The sequence below is a fragment of the Myotis lucifugus genome, unplaced genomic scaffold (assembly GCF_000147115.1).
Source record: "Myotis lucifugus unplaced genomic scaffold, Myoluc2.0 scaffold_117, whole genome shotgun sequence".
NCBI classification, from domain to species: Eukaryota; Metazoa; Chordata; class Mammalia; order Chiroptera; family Vespertilionidae; genus Myotis; species Myotis lucifugus.
The window spans coordinates 2,179,886-2,199,491 of NW_005871165.1; the positions used below are offsets into that span (position 1 = coordinate 2,179,886).

A 19,606-nucleotide genomic window follows, 5' to 3' on the forward strand; every position below is an offset into this window, starting at 1 on the left:
CATATCCATACAGAATGCAGATTAGTAACTGCCTGAGTCTAGGGCGGGAGGACAGGGAGGGGGCACTGGGAAAGGGAGGCGACTGTTAATGGGTATGGGTTTCTTTCAAAGTGTTGCTAAAGTCCTACAATTGGCTCCTCTCTGAGGGGGCGTGGCTAGGCCCTAGGGGGCGTGGCTGGACTCTGGGGCGGGACCAAGCCAGCTTAAAGCCCGGCTGAAGCATAGCGCCCACACTGTGGTGGCTGTTACTCTCGTGGAGGCATGGAGGAGTGCGCTGGCCTCTGCAGCGTGGGCTCTTCGTGGGGATGTCGGTGTGGTCAGCAGTACCAGGGCCCAGCTGAGACGGCAGCAGCCGAGGCCAAGAGATGTCCTCAGAAGCGCCATCGCCCGGCTGAGACAGCAGCGGCCGAAGGCAAGCAGTGTCGTCAGAAGTGCCAGGGCCCAGCTGAGATGGCAGCGGCCAAGCGCAAGCCGGCCCCGGCAGAAAAGCATGTGGAGGCGGACCCGACAGCGCGGTGCTGTGCGGGGAGTGGAGGAATCGCGAGCCCCATGTCACCCCCGCACTGCTCACTGCAGGACCTGCCTGTGGAGATGCTGGTGGAGATCTTCGCCTCGCTCCCCGGCACCGACCTGCCCAGCCTGGCCCTGGCCTGCACCAAATTCCACCACATCCTGTACACTGACAGCATCTGGAGACGGCGCTGCCGAGAGGAGTTCGGCATTCGTGAAAACTTGGAGAACCTGGAGATGATCGGTATGTCTTATCGAGAAGTCTATGCGCAGCTGTTCCCATACAGACACATTTTGGGATTGTGGCAGCTAGATACTGAGGGCTATAGAACACTGCTGAATGTCGTGGTGGACGGCTTATGCATTACTGGTTGGACGTACGGGCTTTCCCTTAACACCCATGTGGATGGCCCACTGCAATTCAAGCCCGGGTTCAGAATTCGCCTGACGGAGAGGAAACCAGCCACGGTGGAGTGCTTGGAAGGCCTCCACAGCAGGCCCCACCACCGCCACATGCAGATTCAGAAGGACAGGCTCACCCTCTGGTGCAACAATAGAGACCACCGAAAGGTTTTAACAATGAGACTTAGGGGAGAACGGGGGCGGGTGCTGGTGCGGGAGGACAGATATCAGTATGACTGCCTGACCTACCGCCGCCTCTACCTCCCGCCGAGTCACCTGGGCAACCTCATCCGGCCAGGCCTCTTTCAAGGCAACTACGATGTCTTCGGCCTAATGATTGCCATGCTCAGCTTCCATGGGAAGTATGCCAGGGTCACGAAGATCACGGGAAACTCCAACGGGACGTTAGAGATCCACCTCATGCGCCGCATCCCGCTGCCAGGTGGCGAGATCTTCCGCAACTTCAACGAGCTCTCCCACGTGGTCCAGGAGATTGACGAGCAGGTGATCCGGGAGCAGCAGCAGCAGCAGCAGCAAGAAAACGGGACTGAGGAAAGCGAGGGCCATGGCTGGCAGAACCGTGCCCAGCCCAGCGTCGGGGAGTCCGGGGCTGCAGCTTCGGAGGAGCAGCCTGTCCCGTTTGTTCTGCCTGAGGGCGTGCGCTCAAGAAACCAGAACTACCCCGGAACCTGCAGGATGTGTTTCTATGCCGTGGACACTGTTACCTCATATGGCTCAGTGTCCATACGCTTCCCTGGAGTCTTCATCCTGTTCGATGAGAACCACTTCGGGTTCATCTGTCTGGAGGTGAAATACTTCATCCTATTCAGCAGAGTCCAGAACACCTTCCAGAATGTGGAGGCACCATCCCCGCAGGCCTTCCTGGAGATGCTCAAGGACATTCATTCCCGAACCCCTGGGAGGAGCAGCTTGCAGATTTGACCTTCTGACCAGGTTACCCACCTTTGTTTGTTTTTTTAATCCTCACCCGAGGATATTTTCCCATTGATGTTTAGAGAGAGAGGGAAAGACAGAAATATCCATGTGAAAGAAACATCAGTTGGTTGCCTCCTGCCAAAGCCTGGACCAGGGCCAGGCTGGGTAGGAGCCAGCAACTGAGGTAGAAATAAACCTTAGACCAGTGGTCTCAACCTTCCTAATGCCGAGACCCTTTAATACAGTTCCTCATGTTGTGGTGACCCCCAATTTCATTGTTACAAATTGAACATAATTAAAGCATAGTGATTAATCACAAAAACAATATGTAATTATATATGTGTTTTCCAATGGTCTTAGGCGACCCCTGTGAAAGGGTCATTCGACCCCCAAAGCGGTCGCGACCCACAGGTTGAGAACCGCTGCCTTAGACCTTTCCATCCCCAGGTCCAGGTTCTATCCACTGAGTCAAACCAGCTAGGGCTGAGCATGTCTTTTTTTTTTTTTAATATATACATATTATTTTTTTAATTAAATATTTATTGTTCAGATTATTACATTTGTTCCTCTTTTTTCCCCCCATAGCTCCCCTCCACCCAGTTCCCACCCCACCCTCTGCCCTTACCCCCCCACTGTCCTCATCCATAGGTGTATGATTTTTTTCCAGTCTCTTCCTGTACCCCCCACACCCCTTTCCCCCAGAGAATTGTCAGTCCACTCCCTTTCTATGCCCCTGATTCTATCATATTCACCAGTTTATTCTGTTCATCAGATTATTTATTCACTTGATTTTTAGATTCACTTGTTGATAGATATGTATTTGTTGTTCATAATTTGTATCTTTACCTTTTTCTTCTTCTTCCTCTTCTTAAAGGATACCTTTCAGCACTTCATATAATACTGGTTTGGTGGTGATGAACTCCTTTAGCTTTTTCTTATCTGTGAAGCTCTTTATCTGACCTTCAATTCTGAATGATAGCTTTGCTGGGTAAAGTAATCTTGGTTGTAGGTTCTTGCTATTCATCACTTTGAATATTTCTTGCCATTCCCTTCTGGCCTTCATAGTTTCTGTTGAGAAATCAGCTGACAGACGTATGGGTACTCCCTTGTAAGTAACTAACTGTTTTTCTCTTGCTGCTTTTAAGATTCTCTCTTTGTATTTTGCTCTTGGCATTTTAACTATAATGTGTCTTGGTGTGGTCCTCTTTGGATTCCTTTTGTTTGGGGTTCTCTGTGCTTCCTGGACTTGTAAGTCTATTTCTTTCACCAGGTAGGGGAAATTTTCTGTCATTATTTCTTCAAATAGGTTTTCAATATCTTGCTCTCTCTCTTCTTCTGGCATCCCCATAATTCGGATGTTGGTACGCTTGATGTTGTCCCAGAGGCTCCTTACACTATCTTCATATTTTTGGATTCTTTTTTCTTTTTGTTTTTCCGGTTGGGTGTTTTTTGCTTCTTCGTATTTCAAATCTTTGACTTGATTCTTGCCCTCCTCTGGTCTGCTATTGGGTATAATATTCTTTATTTCAGTCAGTGTATGCTTCATTTCTAGTTGGTTCTTTTCATATCCTCGAGGGTCTCACTAAATTTATCGGCGGTTTCTAGAAAATTCTTGAAAAACCTTATAACCATGGTTTTGAACTCTATATCCAGCAGTTTGCTTTCCTCCATTTCTGTCATTTGTGACCTGTTTCTTTGTCTCCACATTTTGGCTGCTTCCCTGTGTTGATAGAGTGGCTTTCTGTGCTAGGTGTCCTATAGGGCCCAGTGGCTCATCCTCCGCAATTACCTGAGGTAGACACTCTTGGTGCACCCCTTTGTGGGCTTTGTGCACAGTCTTGTTGTAGTTAAGCCTTGATTGTTGTAGGTATTGCCGGAAGCCAGTCCATCCTTGCTGCTTGACACAGTCTCTGCAGGGAAGAAACATCTGCACAGCATATGTTTCAAGGGACCTGGCGTATATGGCATACTGTTCTTAATATATTTGCTCCCCTTCTTAGTGGTATGTGTTTTAACCAAGGTCACCTCTCCGAGAAAGGTTGTTTCCCCAGGTGGGGATTTTTCCCTGGAGTTAGGGATTAACAGGACTAAGGAAGGTAATAAATCAGTAAAACCCCTTAACTAAGTGCCAGGCGGGTAGTTAATCACTTTAACTATGAAGAATCATGCTTAAGCTACATAATCTTTACTTACGATAATCTCCTTCAGTTACTTCCTTGTAGCTTAACAGAACAATAGAGTAGTGATCTTGGAATGGAGATAACAAATGCCCTAACCTTTGGAATAGAATGGATAGGATTAAAATCAACTGGTATAAATACAGATGTAACAGGAGAATAAAAACAGAACCTGGCTAGAGAACCTGGCTAGGGTGCTGATCACCTGAACACTGTCTCCGTCCACACCTTTGGGAACCCCTGGACCTGTTGGGGCTGGACCCCAAAAAGGTATCACTGTGATGAATTGACTTCCAGGCCAGTTGGCTGTGAGAATCATCTGTGTCTGCAGTGGGAGAACTTTTGTGCTGGAGAGACACCCTTATGGGGCAAGACTTGCTTCAGTGGGGCTTTGGTGCTCACTGAGTCTGCCCCCTGAGTGTCCCTTATGGATGTGAGCAGCTTTAATCTGGATGGTCCCACTATGGATGTGAGCAGCTATAATCTGGATGGTCCCACTCTGACCCTGGGTACACTGGCTCTTGGATCTCTAAGGAGGTGCTAATTTAGCCTCTGCAGATTCCTCTTCTTTGTTTGGAGTTTGGAGATGTCCAGATGAGGCCCAGCTGTGAAGCAATGCAAGCTGCTGTGGGGCCTTGGCCCTTCTTTTGGATGTTCTGGGTCTCTCTGACTCAGCTACAGTTTGTTAGGTAATTTTAGATTGCAAAGGGCCAGGCCCTTTCATATGCAAAAGCCTCTGTGCACAGCTTGGGTGGGGCGGGGTCTCAGGGAATCAACAGGGTGGAGCAAACAGCTATGGCTGATCCTCAGCCCTGCTGGGAATAGCCCGGGGTCTCAGTGTCTGGCGGTAATCGCTGCAAGCACCTCTGAGAGAAAGCCTCCCTCGAGTTCTGCTGGATGCTAGACAGTCCAGTTTCTCCCCATATGAGTCTGGGTCCCCAGAGACTCGCCCAGAACTGGAGTTCAGAGCAGTCGGGAGCTTGAGACTCCCTCCCAATTGAAAAAGACAACCACGTCCTCAGTTTCCAGTCCTTTCCGTGTGCGCCTCCGTACCTCTGCACTTTACTTCTGCACCTCCTCTGAGTCTCAGTGTGCTTTTCTCTTTCCTTCTAGTTGTAGAATTTCCACTCAGCCAGCTTCCGGTGGTTCTGGATGATGTCCGTTTTGTCTTTTAGTTGTATTTTTGAAGTGGTTGTGTGAGGCAGCAATTTCCGGTGTTTACCTATGCCGCCATCTTGGTTTCTCCTTCCAGAATCCCAAGTCTGTTCTTTAAAAAGTATGAGTATGTGTGTATGCGTGTGTGTTGTGTGTTTGTATTTAGAAAAAAAGAAGAAACATAGAAAGTGTTGGCTGCTTTTTTCATTTTTACCCCTTTATGTTATTCTGTATTTTCAAGTTTTCTCTAATGAACATGTATTATTCTCATAGCAATAGCTGTTATTTTAAAAATTCAGTCACCAATTTTTTTTCATTCAACAGAGATTTTTCTAGCACACACTACATGCCAAGCAATATTCTAGACTCAAGACACTGATGGAAAAGTCAACAGGCAGGTTTTCCCCAAGACACCATCTAGTTTGCATTTAATTCTCCTTAATTTTTTTATGCACTAGTTTTGTCTCCACAAATAAACTGTTATCTCCTCAAGGAAGGAACCCTGTGGTCCTTCACGGTAACCCCACAGCACACACTCCATGCTCAAGGGAAGAACTCAGTGATGCATTCCACTTCCATTCCTGGGACACACTGGAAAGGGGTCAGTTTCCTAACATCATTAGGGGAGAAAAGAAGAGGTGCCTTTGTATTGATGCATTCCACTTCCATTCCTGGGACACACTGGAAAGGGGTCAGTTTCCTAACATCATTAGGGGAGAAAAGAAGAGGTGCCTTTGTATTTGGGGCTGGTATCTTCCCCCTTCCTCCCTGACACTGAGCATGACAGGGCTGGACATTCACGCCTGCCTCCATATCTGGGTTTTCCTGAGAGCACAGGAGCCTTTTGGCTGGCCGAGCCTCATGTAAGGGGAGCTTCTCTTTTTCTAGCCTCCACCTTAATACACATCAAACCTGCCTTTTCCCACAGTTAAGCAACTTGAGAGCATGGCAACTGAGCTGTCCTCTTGGGTTGAGTTCTTTGTCGTTTTTGTTTTTGTTTGTGGTTTTTTTTACGTTACTTTCTTTTTTTATTTTTTTTATTTATTGATGAAGGTATTACATATGTGTCCTTTGTCATTTTCACTCCGTGGATCCCTTGGGCGGTCTGGTGAAGCCTGTGGGCCTTTCTTGGAATGCTTTCAATGCGTACAATAAATACCCAGGGTCACAGAAAACTAAACATACCAAAATACCATTACCAAAGTATCCTTTCTAAAATATGTTTGTTGTATGTCTCCCTACATACCGAGAGCTTACTTTCTATAATTCTGAGAATTTTACAAAAATAAAGATACTGCACATTTCTTGTTAAATTTAAAAAATAAAACATATTTGTCACATAGTAATAGATTTTTTTCTTTGTATTGCATTAGAAAAATAAAACATTATATTTGAAATACAGTCAAGTAAAGTAAAATTTTAATTTTTAAAGACATACCCCTAAAAACTGTTTTTGCTTACCTTGAATAAGAACATAAAATGCTGGAATGGCCCGTGACAAGATAATACACAGGAACTGTTGGAAATCCAATTGATTTTTATGTTTTTTATGGTAACATGTTGAAAATCCAATCTTCAAAGATAAGTGTTGAAAATGGAGTGAAAGCTTCCACAGCTCCTTCACAAAGTAAAAATAAGTGTCTCCCAGGAGCACCCAAACTCTCCAAGGATTTTTAGTGAAATTTCAGTGAGTGGATTTTTGGTCCTAAGATCAATGAATTCATCTTTGGCTTGATCCACACCTTGGGTACAGTTTACGTAAGAAGAAAAAAGAATGAGGCTCTAGGGTTCAATTTTGTTGCCATCAAGATAGAAATGACTTTTGCAAGAGTTCTAAAGTGTTTCCAGGTGTTTGTCGATTACTCTTTTAGATAAATTGACAGAATTTTGTAACTCATCTCCATGGAGGTAAAGCACTTTCTTCAGCATTTGAAAGTTTTCTACGTCGGCCCCTTATCGGCAGTTTGGCCGAGAACGCTGGCTTTGTTTTCAGAAGCATCCATGATGGGGACATCGGGACCCTGAATTGAAGGTCATCTCAGATGGTTAAAAATATCTGCCCGGTAAGCCAACCTAGCAGGCAAAATGCTTTCTTTCCAAGTGTTTCAACATGGATTTTCTTTTTCTCTTAGAAAAAGTGGAACTTTCCTCTTGAAAGTCAGTGAGCTTCTCCGTGGTAGAGAAGCCCCTGGTTTTCTGCTACCATTTCTGCACAAAACCTATAAAAATGCTATGAATCAGAGACCAGCTTTTGCCAAAGCTGATGACTTTTATGGCTGTCGACAGGACTCCTCTCTCGGGAGGCTGGGAAAGCCAGACGTGCCTGTGTTAAATGCAGCAGGTGAGTGCAGTGTGAAGTGCTTCCTTCCCGCGGGTAACACCGGCGCCGCCTCCCGCAGCTCAGGAGCTCCTGCCAAGGATATGAAGCTGTAAAAGCAATGCTACACCCTTTCCAAATGTCAGCGTCTGTCGTTTTCAAAGGGGCCCACAAAACAAGAATTCCTCTTTGTTGGCGTTAGATGGTCATCGTGGGCAGAACACGGACGTGGCTAATTGAAAGGCGTCTGTGGTTCTGGGTGACAGCTCTTCCACGACCCACTGGCAAACATGCCCACTGTTGTTGAAAGCACTTGGTCTGACCCCACAGCCACCCCAGCTCACTGCTTCCCCAGTGCACGCGGCTCCGGGTGACGGTCTCCCGTGGTGCGAGCCTTCTTTTGTTTGACACTTGGTAGAAAATCTGAAGGGTGTTTTCAGAAAAGGTTCTCGTGACATGGGGAATCCACATTTTTTGAAGTCTCCTAGCTTTTTAAAATTGAGCTTTCTTGTCTACATACACACAAAGCCCTGCGTTTCCTCTGGGTACATTTTCTAAGAGGATATGCTGAAGTGCACGTTCAGGCTCCCTGACTTCCAAAGTCCATCCTCGAGAATTTCTCTACAGAAGAAAAAACGTTGTTATGGCCTTTCTGTTCCATTGAGGCATTAATGTACGTGGACCAGTATGCGGTTTTCACCAGACCTTCCTTTTCTTTGCCGGCTCAAGACAAATTGGGTCTGTAAAAAATAATATTAAATAAAGCCATAATAAAATATGTTGTTCCATTGATATTCTTTGAAATGTAATTTTTTGTTTGTGATTCCTAAGTAATCTGTTTGATAAATCTACACAGAATGAAATAACTTGTATGTTAATTAAGTAAAGTATAAATTATTCATCAAGTTGTATGACAAATAAGTAAAACAAGGCAGGTTTATGATTAGCCAAAAATTTTGCATTATTAACATCTTTTAACCTCTGCATCGAAGGGGGTTGGTGGGGGAGGGGTGTTACAGTCGTTTCCCAGGAGTCATGTCCTCCCTGGAATTTAGCTATTGTTCCGACTTTCTAGAAACAATGGTTCTTATTTCTCATATTGTCACCATTTCCCACAAAGGTATTTTTTTAATGTTTGGCATTTCACAGGGTAATAGTACAAGTACAATGTGTGAATAACCTACTGTGCACATAAGACTACGTCATAATGCAGACATGTGGAAAGGGGAAAACAGGTCAAAGACAGGATTGTCTCATGGAGCTTCCTGCCCTGTGCATGGCCCATGTAACCATGCATTCCGTTAGCAAGCACAAGAAGTCACTCTTTTAAAAAAAACTTCACCTGAGGATATGTTTTTCATTGATGCTAGAGAGAGGAAAGGGGAGATGGATTGGAGAGGGAAGAGAGGGGGAGAAATGAGAGAGGGAGGGAGTGAGAGAGAGAGAGAGAGAGAGAGAAGAGAGACATGAATCGGTTCCCACTTATCCTGTACCAGGAATGGAACCTGAAACCTAGGCATATGCCCTGACTGGAAATCAAACCCTGTGACCTTTTTGATGTAAGGGATGGCACTCCAAACAACTGAGCCACACTGGCCTGGGCACAAGAAATCACTTTAAATATCACACTTGGACAGTTTGCTCAGCAATTGGACGTTTGAATTTGTCTCTGTCATCAAAGGCTACATGTGGATGGAGAGTGAAAAACTGACATGAGAGCAATTCAGACTTGCAAAACTCCAGCTCACTATGAGCATGATTCATCTCCCTCTGCACTGACCCACAGATGGTTACAGCTAAGGAATGCTGAAGTGTCTGGGCCGCTCCATGAGAACACTCCGTTCACGCCCAGGGGCCACCTGCCCACGCAGAGTTGCAGGCCGCAGCCAGCTACCTCGCAGAGTCTGTGCGAAGGCTGATCCCACGCTTCCAGTGGCCGGTCTAACAGCTCTGGAGCTTCAAAGCAGTGGTGGGCGTAGACATTTCCAGCTACCTACAACAACAGCAATGTGATATGAAAATATTTGTGATTTCCATTGATGACAAAATCACAGGTCATGTTAACACTGCCAGTTTGTTGTCACATTCGTAATTGAAGGAAATGCTACATTTCAGATAGAGGGTAGTCAGGTAGTCATACTATCTGCTGTCTTGTTATCCTTGCAAACAGTTCTTTGGACAAGGTTGCTTCAGGTCCAGTTCACAGGTTATTCTCCCCTGTTTTCATATTCCAGCGGTTTGAGGTATAGACGTGCAAGGCAGTTCCTCTGGGGAGGGGGAGGCAGCTCTGACTCCATTTTAAAGCATATTCCTTTATCGTTTTTTACAAACCGCACAAAGTTGCCATGAAGATGAAATGGGATCATGTATGTAAAGCTGTTAGCAGAGTGCCAGCACACGGTATAAACATTCGGCAACAGTGTCTATTCTTGTCTGAATCACTATTGTCGAGCTGAGACAGAGACCTGGAGATCAGCTCGGGAGCAATCTGGTTTTGCAGATGAGGAAATGTGCTTCAAAGAGGCTCCAGTGGCAGAACCAGCAGGAGCAGCCAGATTGAGGGCCCCTACTGGGTACCATTTCCATCACAGCCAACATCGGCCTGGTTCTCTGTGCTCCAACAGCTCAGTGCCCTCCCAGGGATGAGAAAGTATGGAAAGGAAGCAGCCATGGAATCTTTTCTTCCGGCCCAGGGTGTGTTGAGCTATTGGATGGATGCAGAAAGGACCAAAGGAGAACAGCCATTCCCCGGGAGCACAAAGGGACACAGCCCAGCCCCGTGTCCTAATTAGTCCTGTACTGTCCATCTCTTTCACCAGGCCCTCCTGGGAAGGACATTCAGACTGTTTATTGGGCTTCCTTTCAACACTGTAGTAACTCCCCTCCGCACCCAGAATCAACACAGATGAATTTCCTCCTAATGGCATCCTCATCATACCGATAGCCAAGTGTTATTCTGTGAGGATGCAGTTCAGAAACAGCCTCAGATGCACACACATCAGAACAAAAAATATATTCCTTGAGGCTGCCCAATGTTTCAGCTGGCAGCTTCTTCACAATACCTGGAAGGGGAGGGAGGAAGGGAGGGAGGGAGGGAGGAAGAGAGAGAGAGAGAGAGAGAGAGAGAGAGAGAGAGAGGCTGTGTGTGGAGGGGCAACACAATCCATCACTTTGAAAGGGTATACTTCCCCTGGAGAAAAGGTTTAAGGAAATAGGCAGGCAGATTTAATGAAAAACTCCAAGTCTATTGATTGAAATCGGTTGTAATTTTCTCACTATTTGAGAACACATCATCTTCGCATTAGGCAAACATCGTATACCTTATGTGCATAGAAAACAAAAACTTTCCAAGAGATGGGTGAGTTTAGCAGAGATCCCTCAACCTATTGTACCAGGAGCCCACATCTCCTTCCCTGTTGTTTTTATGATGAAACTTGCCCAGGCCCTTCCAGACTGAAGGCCCCCTCTGCCCCTCCCCTGAGAATAGCACTCACCATGAGAACAGGCAGCTGCTCCAGAATGCATCGCCTTCCCTGGCCTCTTCCCCACCCTGGTCCACCACTGTCCTCCCAGAAGGCGGCCTTCTGGCACCATGTCCTGCGGGAGCCGAAGCTGGTGTCACCAGGCAGCTTTAAGAGCTCCCTCCAGCGGGCTCCGGTGGCACCTGGTACCCACTCCTAGGTGACAGTGATCACACTGCTGCAACTATGACTTCAGGACACATTTTCCCACATTGTTATGTTCTGATTGGTCACTGTTCCCATTCCTATTGTGATCATGATTGCTCTGCTCATGTTGCTCAATTAAAAAACAGTTTTTTTCACATTTGAATGTTTCCACAATCGGGATGTTTTGCAGCAATGTGCACATTTAGGGTGGCAGTGTTTCTGATTTTTTTCTTCTGAAAAGTTGTTATTATACTGAGGGTGCATCTTAAAATCAACTAATGTTGCCTATTCATGTGTGTGACCTCCCCCTCCACTATGAACTATGAGGAGCAGCACCTGTGCTCTGATCCTCTTGGTATTGCTCAATAGATGTTGGCGGGAGGGAAGCGGAAGGGGGAAAGGAAGAAAGGGAACTCTTACATTTTGCAATTTAGAAAGCATCTTCACATCCTTCTCTCCTCATTTTTATTTCCCATCAGAGGGCACTGGGGTTCCCTCCCCGACAGAGACGTTCCTTGGAGCATGCCTCCTTACTGCTGTCTGGGCCCTCAGTCTGCTGAAGGTCGCCAGCACAGCACAGGGGTCACCAGCCACCCAAGGCACAGTGCAAAGGGAGAAACCGATCAGGAGGAAACCAGAGATTCAGAGTCATCCTCCAAGTCATCTTCCCTAGCCAGGGGACTCTTCCTTGGACTCTGCATCCCACAGGTAAGGGCTCACCTCAGCAACCTCCATCACGTCTCAGCTCCTGTCTGGCCCACTGAGCCTACCAAGCTCTGGCCTTACCCTTGCCTATCCCACCTTATTTCCCAAGACTCCAGTTAGCTGATTTTCTCATTTTCCTCAATTCTTGCCTTACCAGCGACATCTTCCCTGGCCCCCCACTCTCCCATAACCCATGACATCTTCCTTGATCCCCCTGTCCTCACAGACCTCACCATCCCTGAATAGCACTTGTGGTCTGAGCTGGACCAGTTAGCACTGTTTATAATGAGCCTGATGTTTCATAGCATTTTCCACAGCAGAGGGCTAAGCACATATCAGCATCCAAACATGTGGTGAAACAAATCAATACAGTGATTGGCTTTTGGGAGCTCCTCCTCTCTTTATCATTTCCTTGGTCCACCCTTCTTTCTACTCCCAGCCCAAACAAATCCCTCTCTCTAAGACCCCCTGGTGGGTTTAGAATCATGCCTGGTGAGCCTGGTTTTTCCAGGCGTTCTGTTGGAGATGCACCTGGACCACCCTCCAATCAGCTCCCTGAAGCTCAGACTCTGTCTGGCATCTCTCTGAACTGGCCTCTCTCCTTGGCTGCTGCACCTTTCTTGTAGGTGCTTCTCTGTTCCAGTTGGATAACCACCTTCGTGGGTTCCTCTGCAATAGTTCAAGCTTCAAGGTGGCATTCGAATGGGGGAGAGGCAGCCATGTGACACTGTTGACTTACACGGAATTCACAGCCAATTGACTCTATTAGTTTCTGTTGACTGAGCTGCTGTTAAGTCAGGTTTCTCATCCTTTACATGAACAACTGATCTTGTAACTCAAAAGGGTGCCATTTACATTTGCCACTCTTAAATTCCATCATGTTAGGCCTTATCCTTCCAGCTGGTGGTAATCATTTTGAGACTTCACTCTGCCCTTCCATTTCCTCAGCAGGGTGGAAACTAACAGTACACACAGGCTTTACGGGTGGTTCAAGGAGAGAATTAATGCCATGCCTATATCAGGGCTTTAATTCACTTCTTAAACCACTTCTATTGCACTCTCTTGGGGGAGAGGTTAATGATCCTGAGATACCACGAGGCCTGGCCAGCTGTACAGCTTTTTGGGGTCTCATTGTTGTAAGAGTGGGACAAACCCAACAATGACCACCTTATCCCACCCCACCTCTACCCTTGGGCTCCTCCCACAATGCTCCCTGTCTCAGAAATTGGCACCATCATCCCCCTACCTGGTGGTCAAGCCAGGAACCAAGAAGGCATGCCTAATTCCTCTTCCCCCTCCAGCCCCACATGATGAAATCAGTTCCTTCCTTCTATCAATTGGAGCTACCTCCTAAATAAATAAAGTGGTTCAGCCACCATTCCCTCTTATATTGCAGCCACACCCTTTATACTCTTCTCCCTCCTTCACCTTTTTCGTGTCCACATTTCAGGCCTCAGTTTACACTTCATTTCTTCCAGGAAGGTTTCTTGTCTCCTAGATTAGATTGGGGCTCCTGCCACCAGCTTCCCCAACATGATGTCTTCTCTATCACATGACCTAACTCACTGCTTGTTGTAGCTTATTTAATTCTTCCCAGCTACATCTGAGTTCTATGAGGATGGGCAAGGAGTCTGTTTTGCTCATCATCATATTCCCAGAACATAATAGATGCTCAAGAAATATTTCTTGAATTATGGCCTTGGTTGGGCAAGTTTTAAATCACTGGCAAGTGATTTGGCTCAATACTTATGAGTCATCCTGGTGTAAATGAAAGAATACCAGCTTTGGCCTCTAAGGAGCAGTGGGGGTTATGTCACCTAAACTCCACAAGCCTCAGTTTCCTCATCTGGAAAACAGGAATAAAAAGTTATCATATGGGGTTTTCACATGCCCAAAGGAAATTATGTATATGAATGTGCTCCCAGACTAAAAAGTACATGGTTCAAGGGCAGCTATGGCCATGGACACCCAAGCCCTCTACAAGTGGTCCTGTCCTGACTTCAGAGATTGTACCAAAGACCCACCTGGGCTCACCCTTGGGCACTCGCACTCATCAGTTTGGGTTCGGTACTAAGTCTAGCAGGTCTTTGTTATTCCTTCTCCACCTTTCCTGCTGTCCTCGTTCCCCTACACTCCTGGGCCACTTCCAGCAGCTTTCATAACCGCTTCTATTGCACTCCCTTGGTGGAGAGTTTAATGATCCTGAAGGCCCTAGAAATACATTGAATTAAAACACAAAATGGATAGCATTGTGCATTTTAGTGAAACAGCAATTAGGAGCAGCAGTCACCATGTACTCAGGAGGGCAAGAGAGCCGAGGAGAAAAGGAATAAAGTGACCTCATAAAAGACACTTAATTTCATTACCACCAGACACAGTTTCCCATTATTGCTCTGGGTGTTTAATGGTTTTATGATTCCATCTATTGATGCTTAGCTAGTTCATTAACTGTGCTGCTAAAAATACAATTATCTCCAACAAAACCTTTATCACTAATAAAAGGGAAGGGGAAAACCTCCATCATTACCAGAAAGCAGTGGGGTGGACACACCTCTGTGTAGTAACTCCTCGGCCCCAAAGTTTGCATGGAGACTGAAACTATAGCCGCACAAGTTTTATGCAACCAATTTAAAAATTCAATCAAGCAGCTGCTCTATTACTTAGCTGATTCCAGCTAACAAATTGGAATGATCCTGGGCACCCAACTGACAATGGCTTTGAGTCAGCTGAGTCAACCTGTCACAATGCTGGTGACATGAGAGAGATGAAGTCTGCTTGACCATTAGTTATTTAGTAATCCCCTATTGGGTGCCAAGCAGTGGTTATAAGGAGACAGGCAACATAGGTAGGGACCCTGTTTTCAGGAAGCCAAACATCTAGTAGACAATGTGGATCTGTTGGGATCAGAGGAATGAAAATCCCACTTACTAAGCTGGGCTCTGGGTGGACCTCTACTTCTGATCTGGAGCAGAGAGGAGAGAGCGGGTCCTGAGCAGGGCAGGAGGTGAAGACGGCTTTCCATGCCACTTCGCATAAAAGCCTTTACTATGGCCTCCCAGGCGCTACAGGGTCTGTCTTTAAGCCCCACCCTTTTTACCTCTCTTCTGAGCCTACAGGAGGTGGGAGGGAGGCCGTGCAAGAGCCCAGGTCTGCAGTCAGGAGGATGCAAAGCCTAATAAAAACCTGAGCAAAGACTTTTTAGGTGGTTTGCTTGTCCTAAGGGGTTTCCGTTTTTTTCTTCTGGAACCCAAACTGCTCTTGGCAGCTGGTTCTCTGGCTTCATTTCCTATTACTTCTCTCCTTACATACTCTACTCTGGTATTATTTCTTGAATGTGACAGGCCCCAGGGCCTTTGAATTTTCTGTGTCACCACTTGTAATGACTCTTCCCCCAGAGAGAGTCAGGGCTCACTGCCTCCCTTCTCAGCCAAATACCGCTTCTCAGCAAAGCCTCTCCTGCCCACCCACCTGCTCCCACCATTCCCTGCCCCTTCCCTGTTGTGTTTTGCTCTATAACTCTCACCACTACCTGAGATACTGTATACTTGACTTTTTGTGTTTGTTGGTTATTTATCCACTAAAATGTGGGCTCTTAGAGCACAGGGACTTTTCTGCTTTGTTCTCTGATGACTCCCCAGCATTACAACACACCGAGCATTTAGTAGGCACCTAATAAGTATTTGTTAACTGCCTGAATGTACTTATTTTCTGCCTACTGCCTCTCATCCCGAGCCCACCCCTGCGTGCTACGCTGTAACGGCTCGGCCCTTCAGCAGCTGACTTCCTCAGAAGCTTGCCCATAAAGATGCTGGGGGAGACCAGAGGCAGGGGAAAGGGAGAAGCTATTGTTCTTCCTCTATCTCTCGCACTTTCTCTCGTTGCTTCTTCTTTTGGTGATGACTGTAAAGTACTGTGTTGTTTCCATGATCCCAAATGCAGCTGCAACAGCCCGCCTCCTCGGTGGCCGCTGCTCCCAGTGGTTCCCCCAGCCCCAGCGGTGGTGGCTCCTCCCAGCAGTTCATAAGCTCTGCAGTGCCTCCATCTCCCTTTGCTGGCCCAGCCTGTATTAAATCCCCTCTGTCTGATGTACTCAGTGTGGGTTCTGTTTTCCTGACTAAATCCTGACAGATAAAGGAACTTGGGAAGGGGAATCGCTACAGACTGTGCAGTGAAAAGGGGGCAGTTCAGACACAAGCGGCCCCACCCTTCCCCACTCTGAGAGGAGCAAAGAAGCTCTCAGGACAATGAGGAAGCCCAGCAGTGGGGACTGGCCTAACAGATGCCAGCTAAAGGCTGACGGCACTTGGTGGACATGCCCAGCCTCGATCAGACTTGGCTCCGGAGGCCCGAACCACATGTAGAGCCCAGTGGATCCAGCTGAGGGTCCCCACTCCCTCCACCCCAGGCCCGGGAGAGCTGCAGTGCAGTCTTTGTATCTACCAGCGTCATGTCATCGGGGTGGTCACTGAGGTGCTTCTTGCCTCACATCCTTCTCCCTCAGCAGTTCATTCCTGTGACCTAGTGGAGACAATTCACAGCTCATTTATGCACATTTGAATGTGTCTGAGGTTGAGATGTGTGAATTTAGCTGGTAGTTGACACTCAAACTGTTCCTGAAAAGCTGTGATCTGTAGTCATCTCATAATCAATGGCATCTTAAAATCAAAAGACTGTGGTATTAGCCAAAAAGACCCAAATACCTAACATGTGCCAGGCTGTGTTCCACTTGACATGTTCCACTGCCTTCTCACTTCATCCTGGAAGCAGTCCTATGAGGGGAGGGTTAGTATTCCCATTTTTATGGCGAGGATGCAGAGGCCAGAGGGTTAGGGCTCACCAGTGGAGGAGTTGGCAGCGAAGCCGTGTTCTGTCTGGCTGATCCTGCTGCCCATCTGCACACCTTTGACCAGGAGGCAGGGCTGAGAGCAGCTTCTGAAATGACCTTTTGATGTCAGGGCCCTCCAGCAGCCCCGCAGTCAGTCTGAGGTGAGGCCTAGAAGCAGAGCAGAGAAGACCCCCTGGGGATGCAGACTCTCCCTGGGGTCCTCTGGCCAGTCCACCCGGTGAGCATCTCCCCCGGCAAGGCCTCCGCAAGGCAGGAAGACGTGTTAGAGCGGCCCTGCCCGCCAGGGGGTGCAGTGTAGTCAGGAAGACGATAGGTAGGTGCACAGGAAATGATGTGACAATTGGCAGTTCTGTCTAATGCCACAAGAATGGCACAGGTGTCTGCGTAAGGTTCCAGGGGAGTGAGAGCTTTCCAAGCACAGCAGGGCATCCAGTACTCCGACCGCCTCTGGGGAGAGAGTTTCCGAGTGTCGGGAGCTACACTGGCTCTTTGGCTCCCTTTGGTCCTCACAGTGAGCTCCCAGCGGAGGTCTTGTCATCCTCATTTTACAGACACTCTAGATCCTCCTGCCAATCTGGATGTACACCTCGGTGTGCCTGATCTTCAAAACCACAGCCCTCAAACATGCCGGCATCTGTGTGTGCCTGCATGCTACCCCGTGCTCACTCACACACATGCAAACACACACACACATACACACACACACACACACACACACATACACACACCTTGCTCCTGTCTGCAAAGGCAATTATTTTTTGGAAAAAGCAACATAGGACACATTGCCAGATGCATTCAAAGAAGCCAAATCTTCCATAATCCTCCCTGCATGTTTTATTGTTTGCAAAGGAGAATGAATTTTGGTGGAGCTTAGTTTTCTTTTGTTTTGCTGAGAGGTCTGGTTAGAAAGTCAAACCAACAAGTTGTAAAACTTGACATTTATTCTTTAGCTGACAAGCAGCTTCGTGCGGAGATGGGGCTGCACTGAAAGGTGGTTTGGTGCTCAGCACTGGCCTCCGCCCCAGGAGCCTGGTCTGTTTGGCGCCGAGCTGGGACACATAGGGAACAGCAGGTTAATAAATGCCAATCCACAGGGACTCCCTGCCTCACCACCAGAGGCCTCGGGCACAGCTCTTCATTCGCGCAGCAGACATGCATCCAACACCTATCAGGTACCAGGCACCAGAGATAATAAAACAGCTCTGCTCTCGAGATGCTCAGGCTGATGAAAGAGAATGAACAAAGCGTAATTATTATGATGCAATGTAAGAAGTGATATAACACAGTCCGTGGGAGCATCCAGGAGAAAGCAGCTAATTCTGCAGGAGTGGGGGAGGCAAAAAAAGGTGTTAAGAAAACTATAGCAAAATCAGAGATACATCACCAGGGCTTTGAAGATTAAGGAGGATTTTTCTTTCACAGATAGATAAAGGGGGTAGAATTCCTGACAGAGGGCATAATAATTTGAGCAAAATCAGGGAGAATTAGGTTGCAGAATACAAGGAGTAGTGTGATGAAGTCGGAACAAAATTAAGGTGGAGGGGAGGTAGGTTGTGGGTCCAACCTGGGGAATTATTCTACATGGATGAGTTGCTCTTTTTGTTTGCTTGCTTGTTTGTTTTAATTTGTGCATGAACACAGACTGATTTATTTCAGACCCTGGCTTAATTAATATTTTAATTATATGCTTTCACCTTGCAACAATTTCCAATGAGCGCAGGTACATGAAATGAGATCATGTATATGAAAGCACTTAGAGAACTGTGAAGTGTTACAACCTATTGTAAATGTTATTTGTATTGTTCTAAGATTCCTGAGGCAAAGTATTCACAGAGCCTGTTGCACACAGCTGGCCAGGTGCCGAGAGGGCTGGGGGCAGAAGGACACACAGTACCTCCCAAACGCCCACCTGCCAGCCATGATTGCTCACCAGCCATCAACATGGGGTGTCAGTACTTCTTAGACTGAGGAGGAGGCACTTAGACCTGAACCCTTCCAGGGCAGGCCCCTCACTGAACCACAACACTGGTTTGGCAGTGTTGTATGGCTGAAAGGTAATGGACTTGGTTTCTCACCCCAACTCTCCACCTGAGTGGCTCTGGGCAGCCTCAGTGTCCTCATCTGGAACATTCAGAGATAATGGTGATGTCCCCACAGTTTTCTCAGCTCTCTGGGGCCTTTCCACGGAATTCAGAGGAAAACCTTTTTACATCTGCCTCATGTGGTTGTGCTGGCCCCACCAGGACAAGATGGTGCAGGAACGTGAGGAGAACAAGGAGAGGGGAGTGGGCGCGCCAAGACTCTGAGTTCCAATCTGGACTTTGCCCCATGGCCTTGGGGGTGTTATTGACTGGCCTACCTTCCTCCTTGCCAAAAACAGACTGTTGAAAAAAAACCAAGTCCCAGCTTATCCAATAGTCAATACCAAATGTTGTATCTGTTCATTCATTCACTGCACACGTATTGAGTACCTACTGTTTGCTGGCAACGTGCAATGTTAGGCTACAAAGATTATTTTTAATAATTTTTAAATAAAATATTTTAAAAATAATAATAAGACATGGCCTCACAGAATTCTAGCCCCACTGAAAATATGGATATTTTCTTTTTAAAATCAGTGATTTGCCTGATATCTGTTGGAGTAGACAATTATGAAACAGTAAGACACATGCTATCAGAGAGTGTAGATTTTAGAACAAGGTCCTAGAAGAGAACGAGGCACATAATCTATGTTGAATAAACATTTGGTGAACTAATAGAGGTTGTAAGAACAGGGCACTGTGAAAGCATCTGGGAGAGGTACCAGATGGGGCCAAGGAAAGCTTCCTAGGGGCACGACTCCTGATGTCACTTAAAAGGAAGCCCAGCCCGGCTGGCATGGCTCAGTGGT

The 19,606-nt window shown here is 47.0% G+C and overlaps 1 protein-coding gene across 1 annotated transcript; it reads left to right on the forward strand.

Annotated features, from left to right (window-relative positions):
* Positions 1–261: 261 nt before the first annotated feature.
* On the forward strand, positions 262–11,178 carry LOC102420152 (F-box only protein 31-like). Its single transcript, XM_023757930.1, has 4 exons — positions 262–515; positions 687–1,844; positions 10,392–10,455; positions 11,071–11,178. Exons 1-4 carry the CDS (start codon positions 262–264, stop codon positions 11,176–11,178), a joined length of 1,584 nt encoding a protein of 527 aa, XP_023613698.1.
* The last annotated feature ends 8,428 nt before the right edge of the window (positions 11,179–19,606 follow it).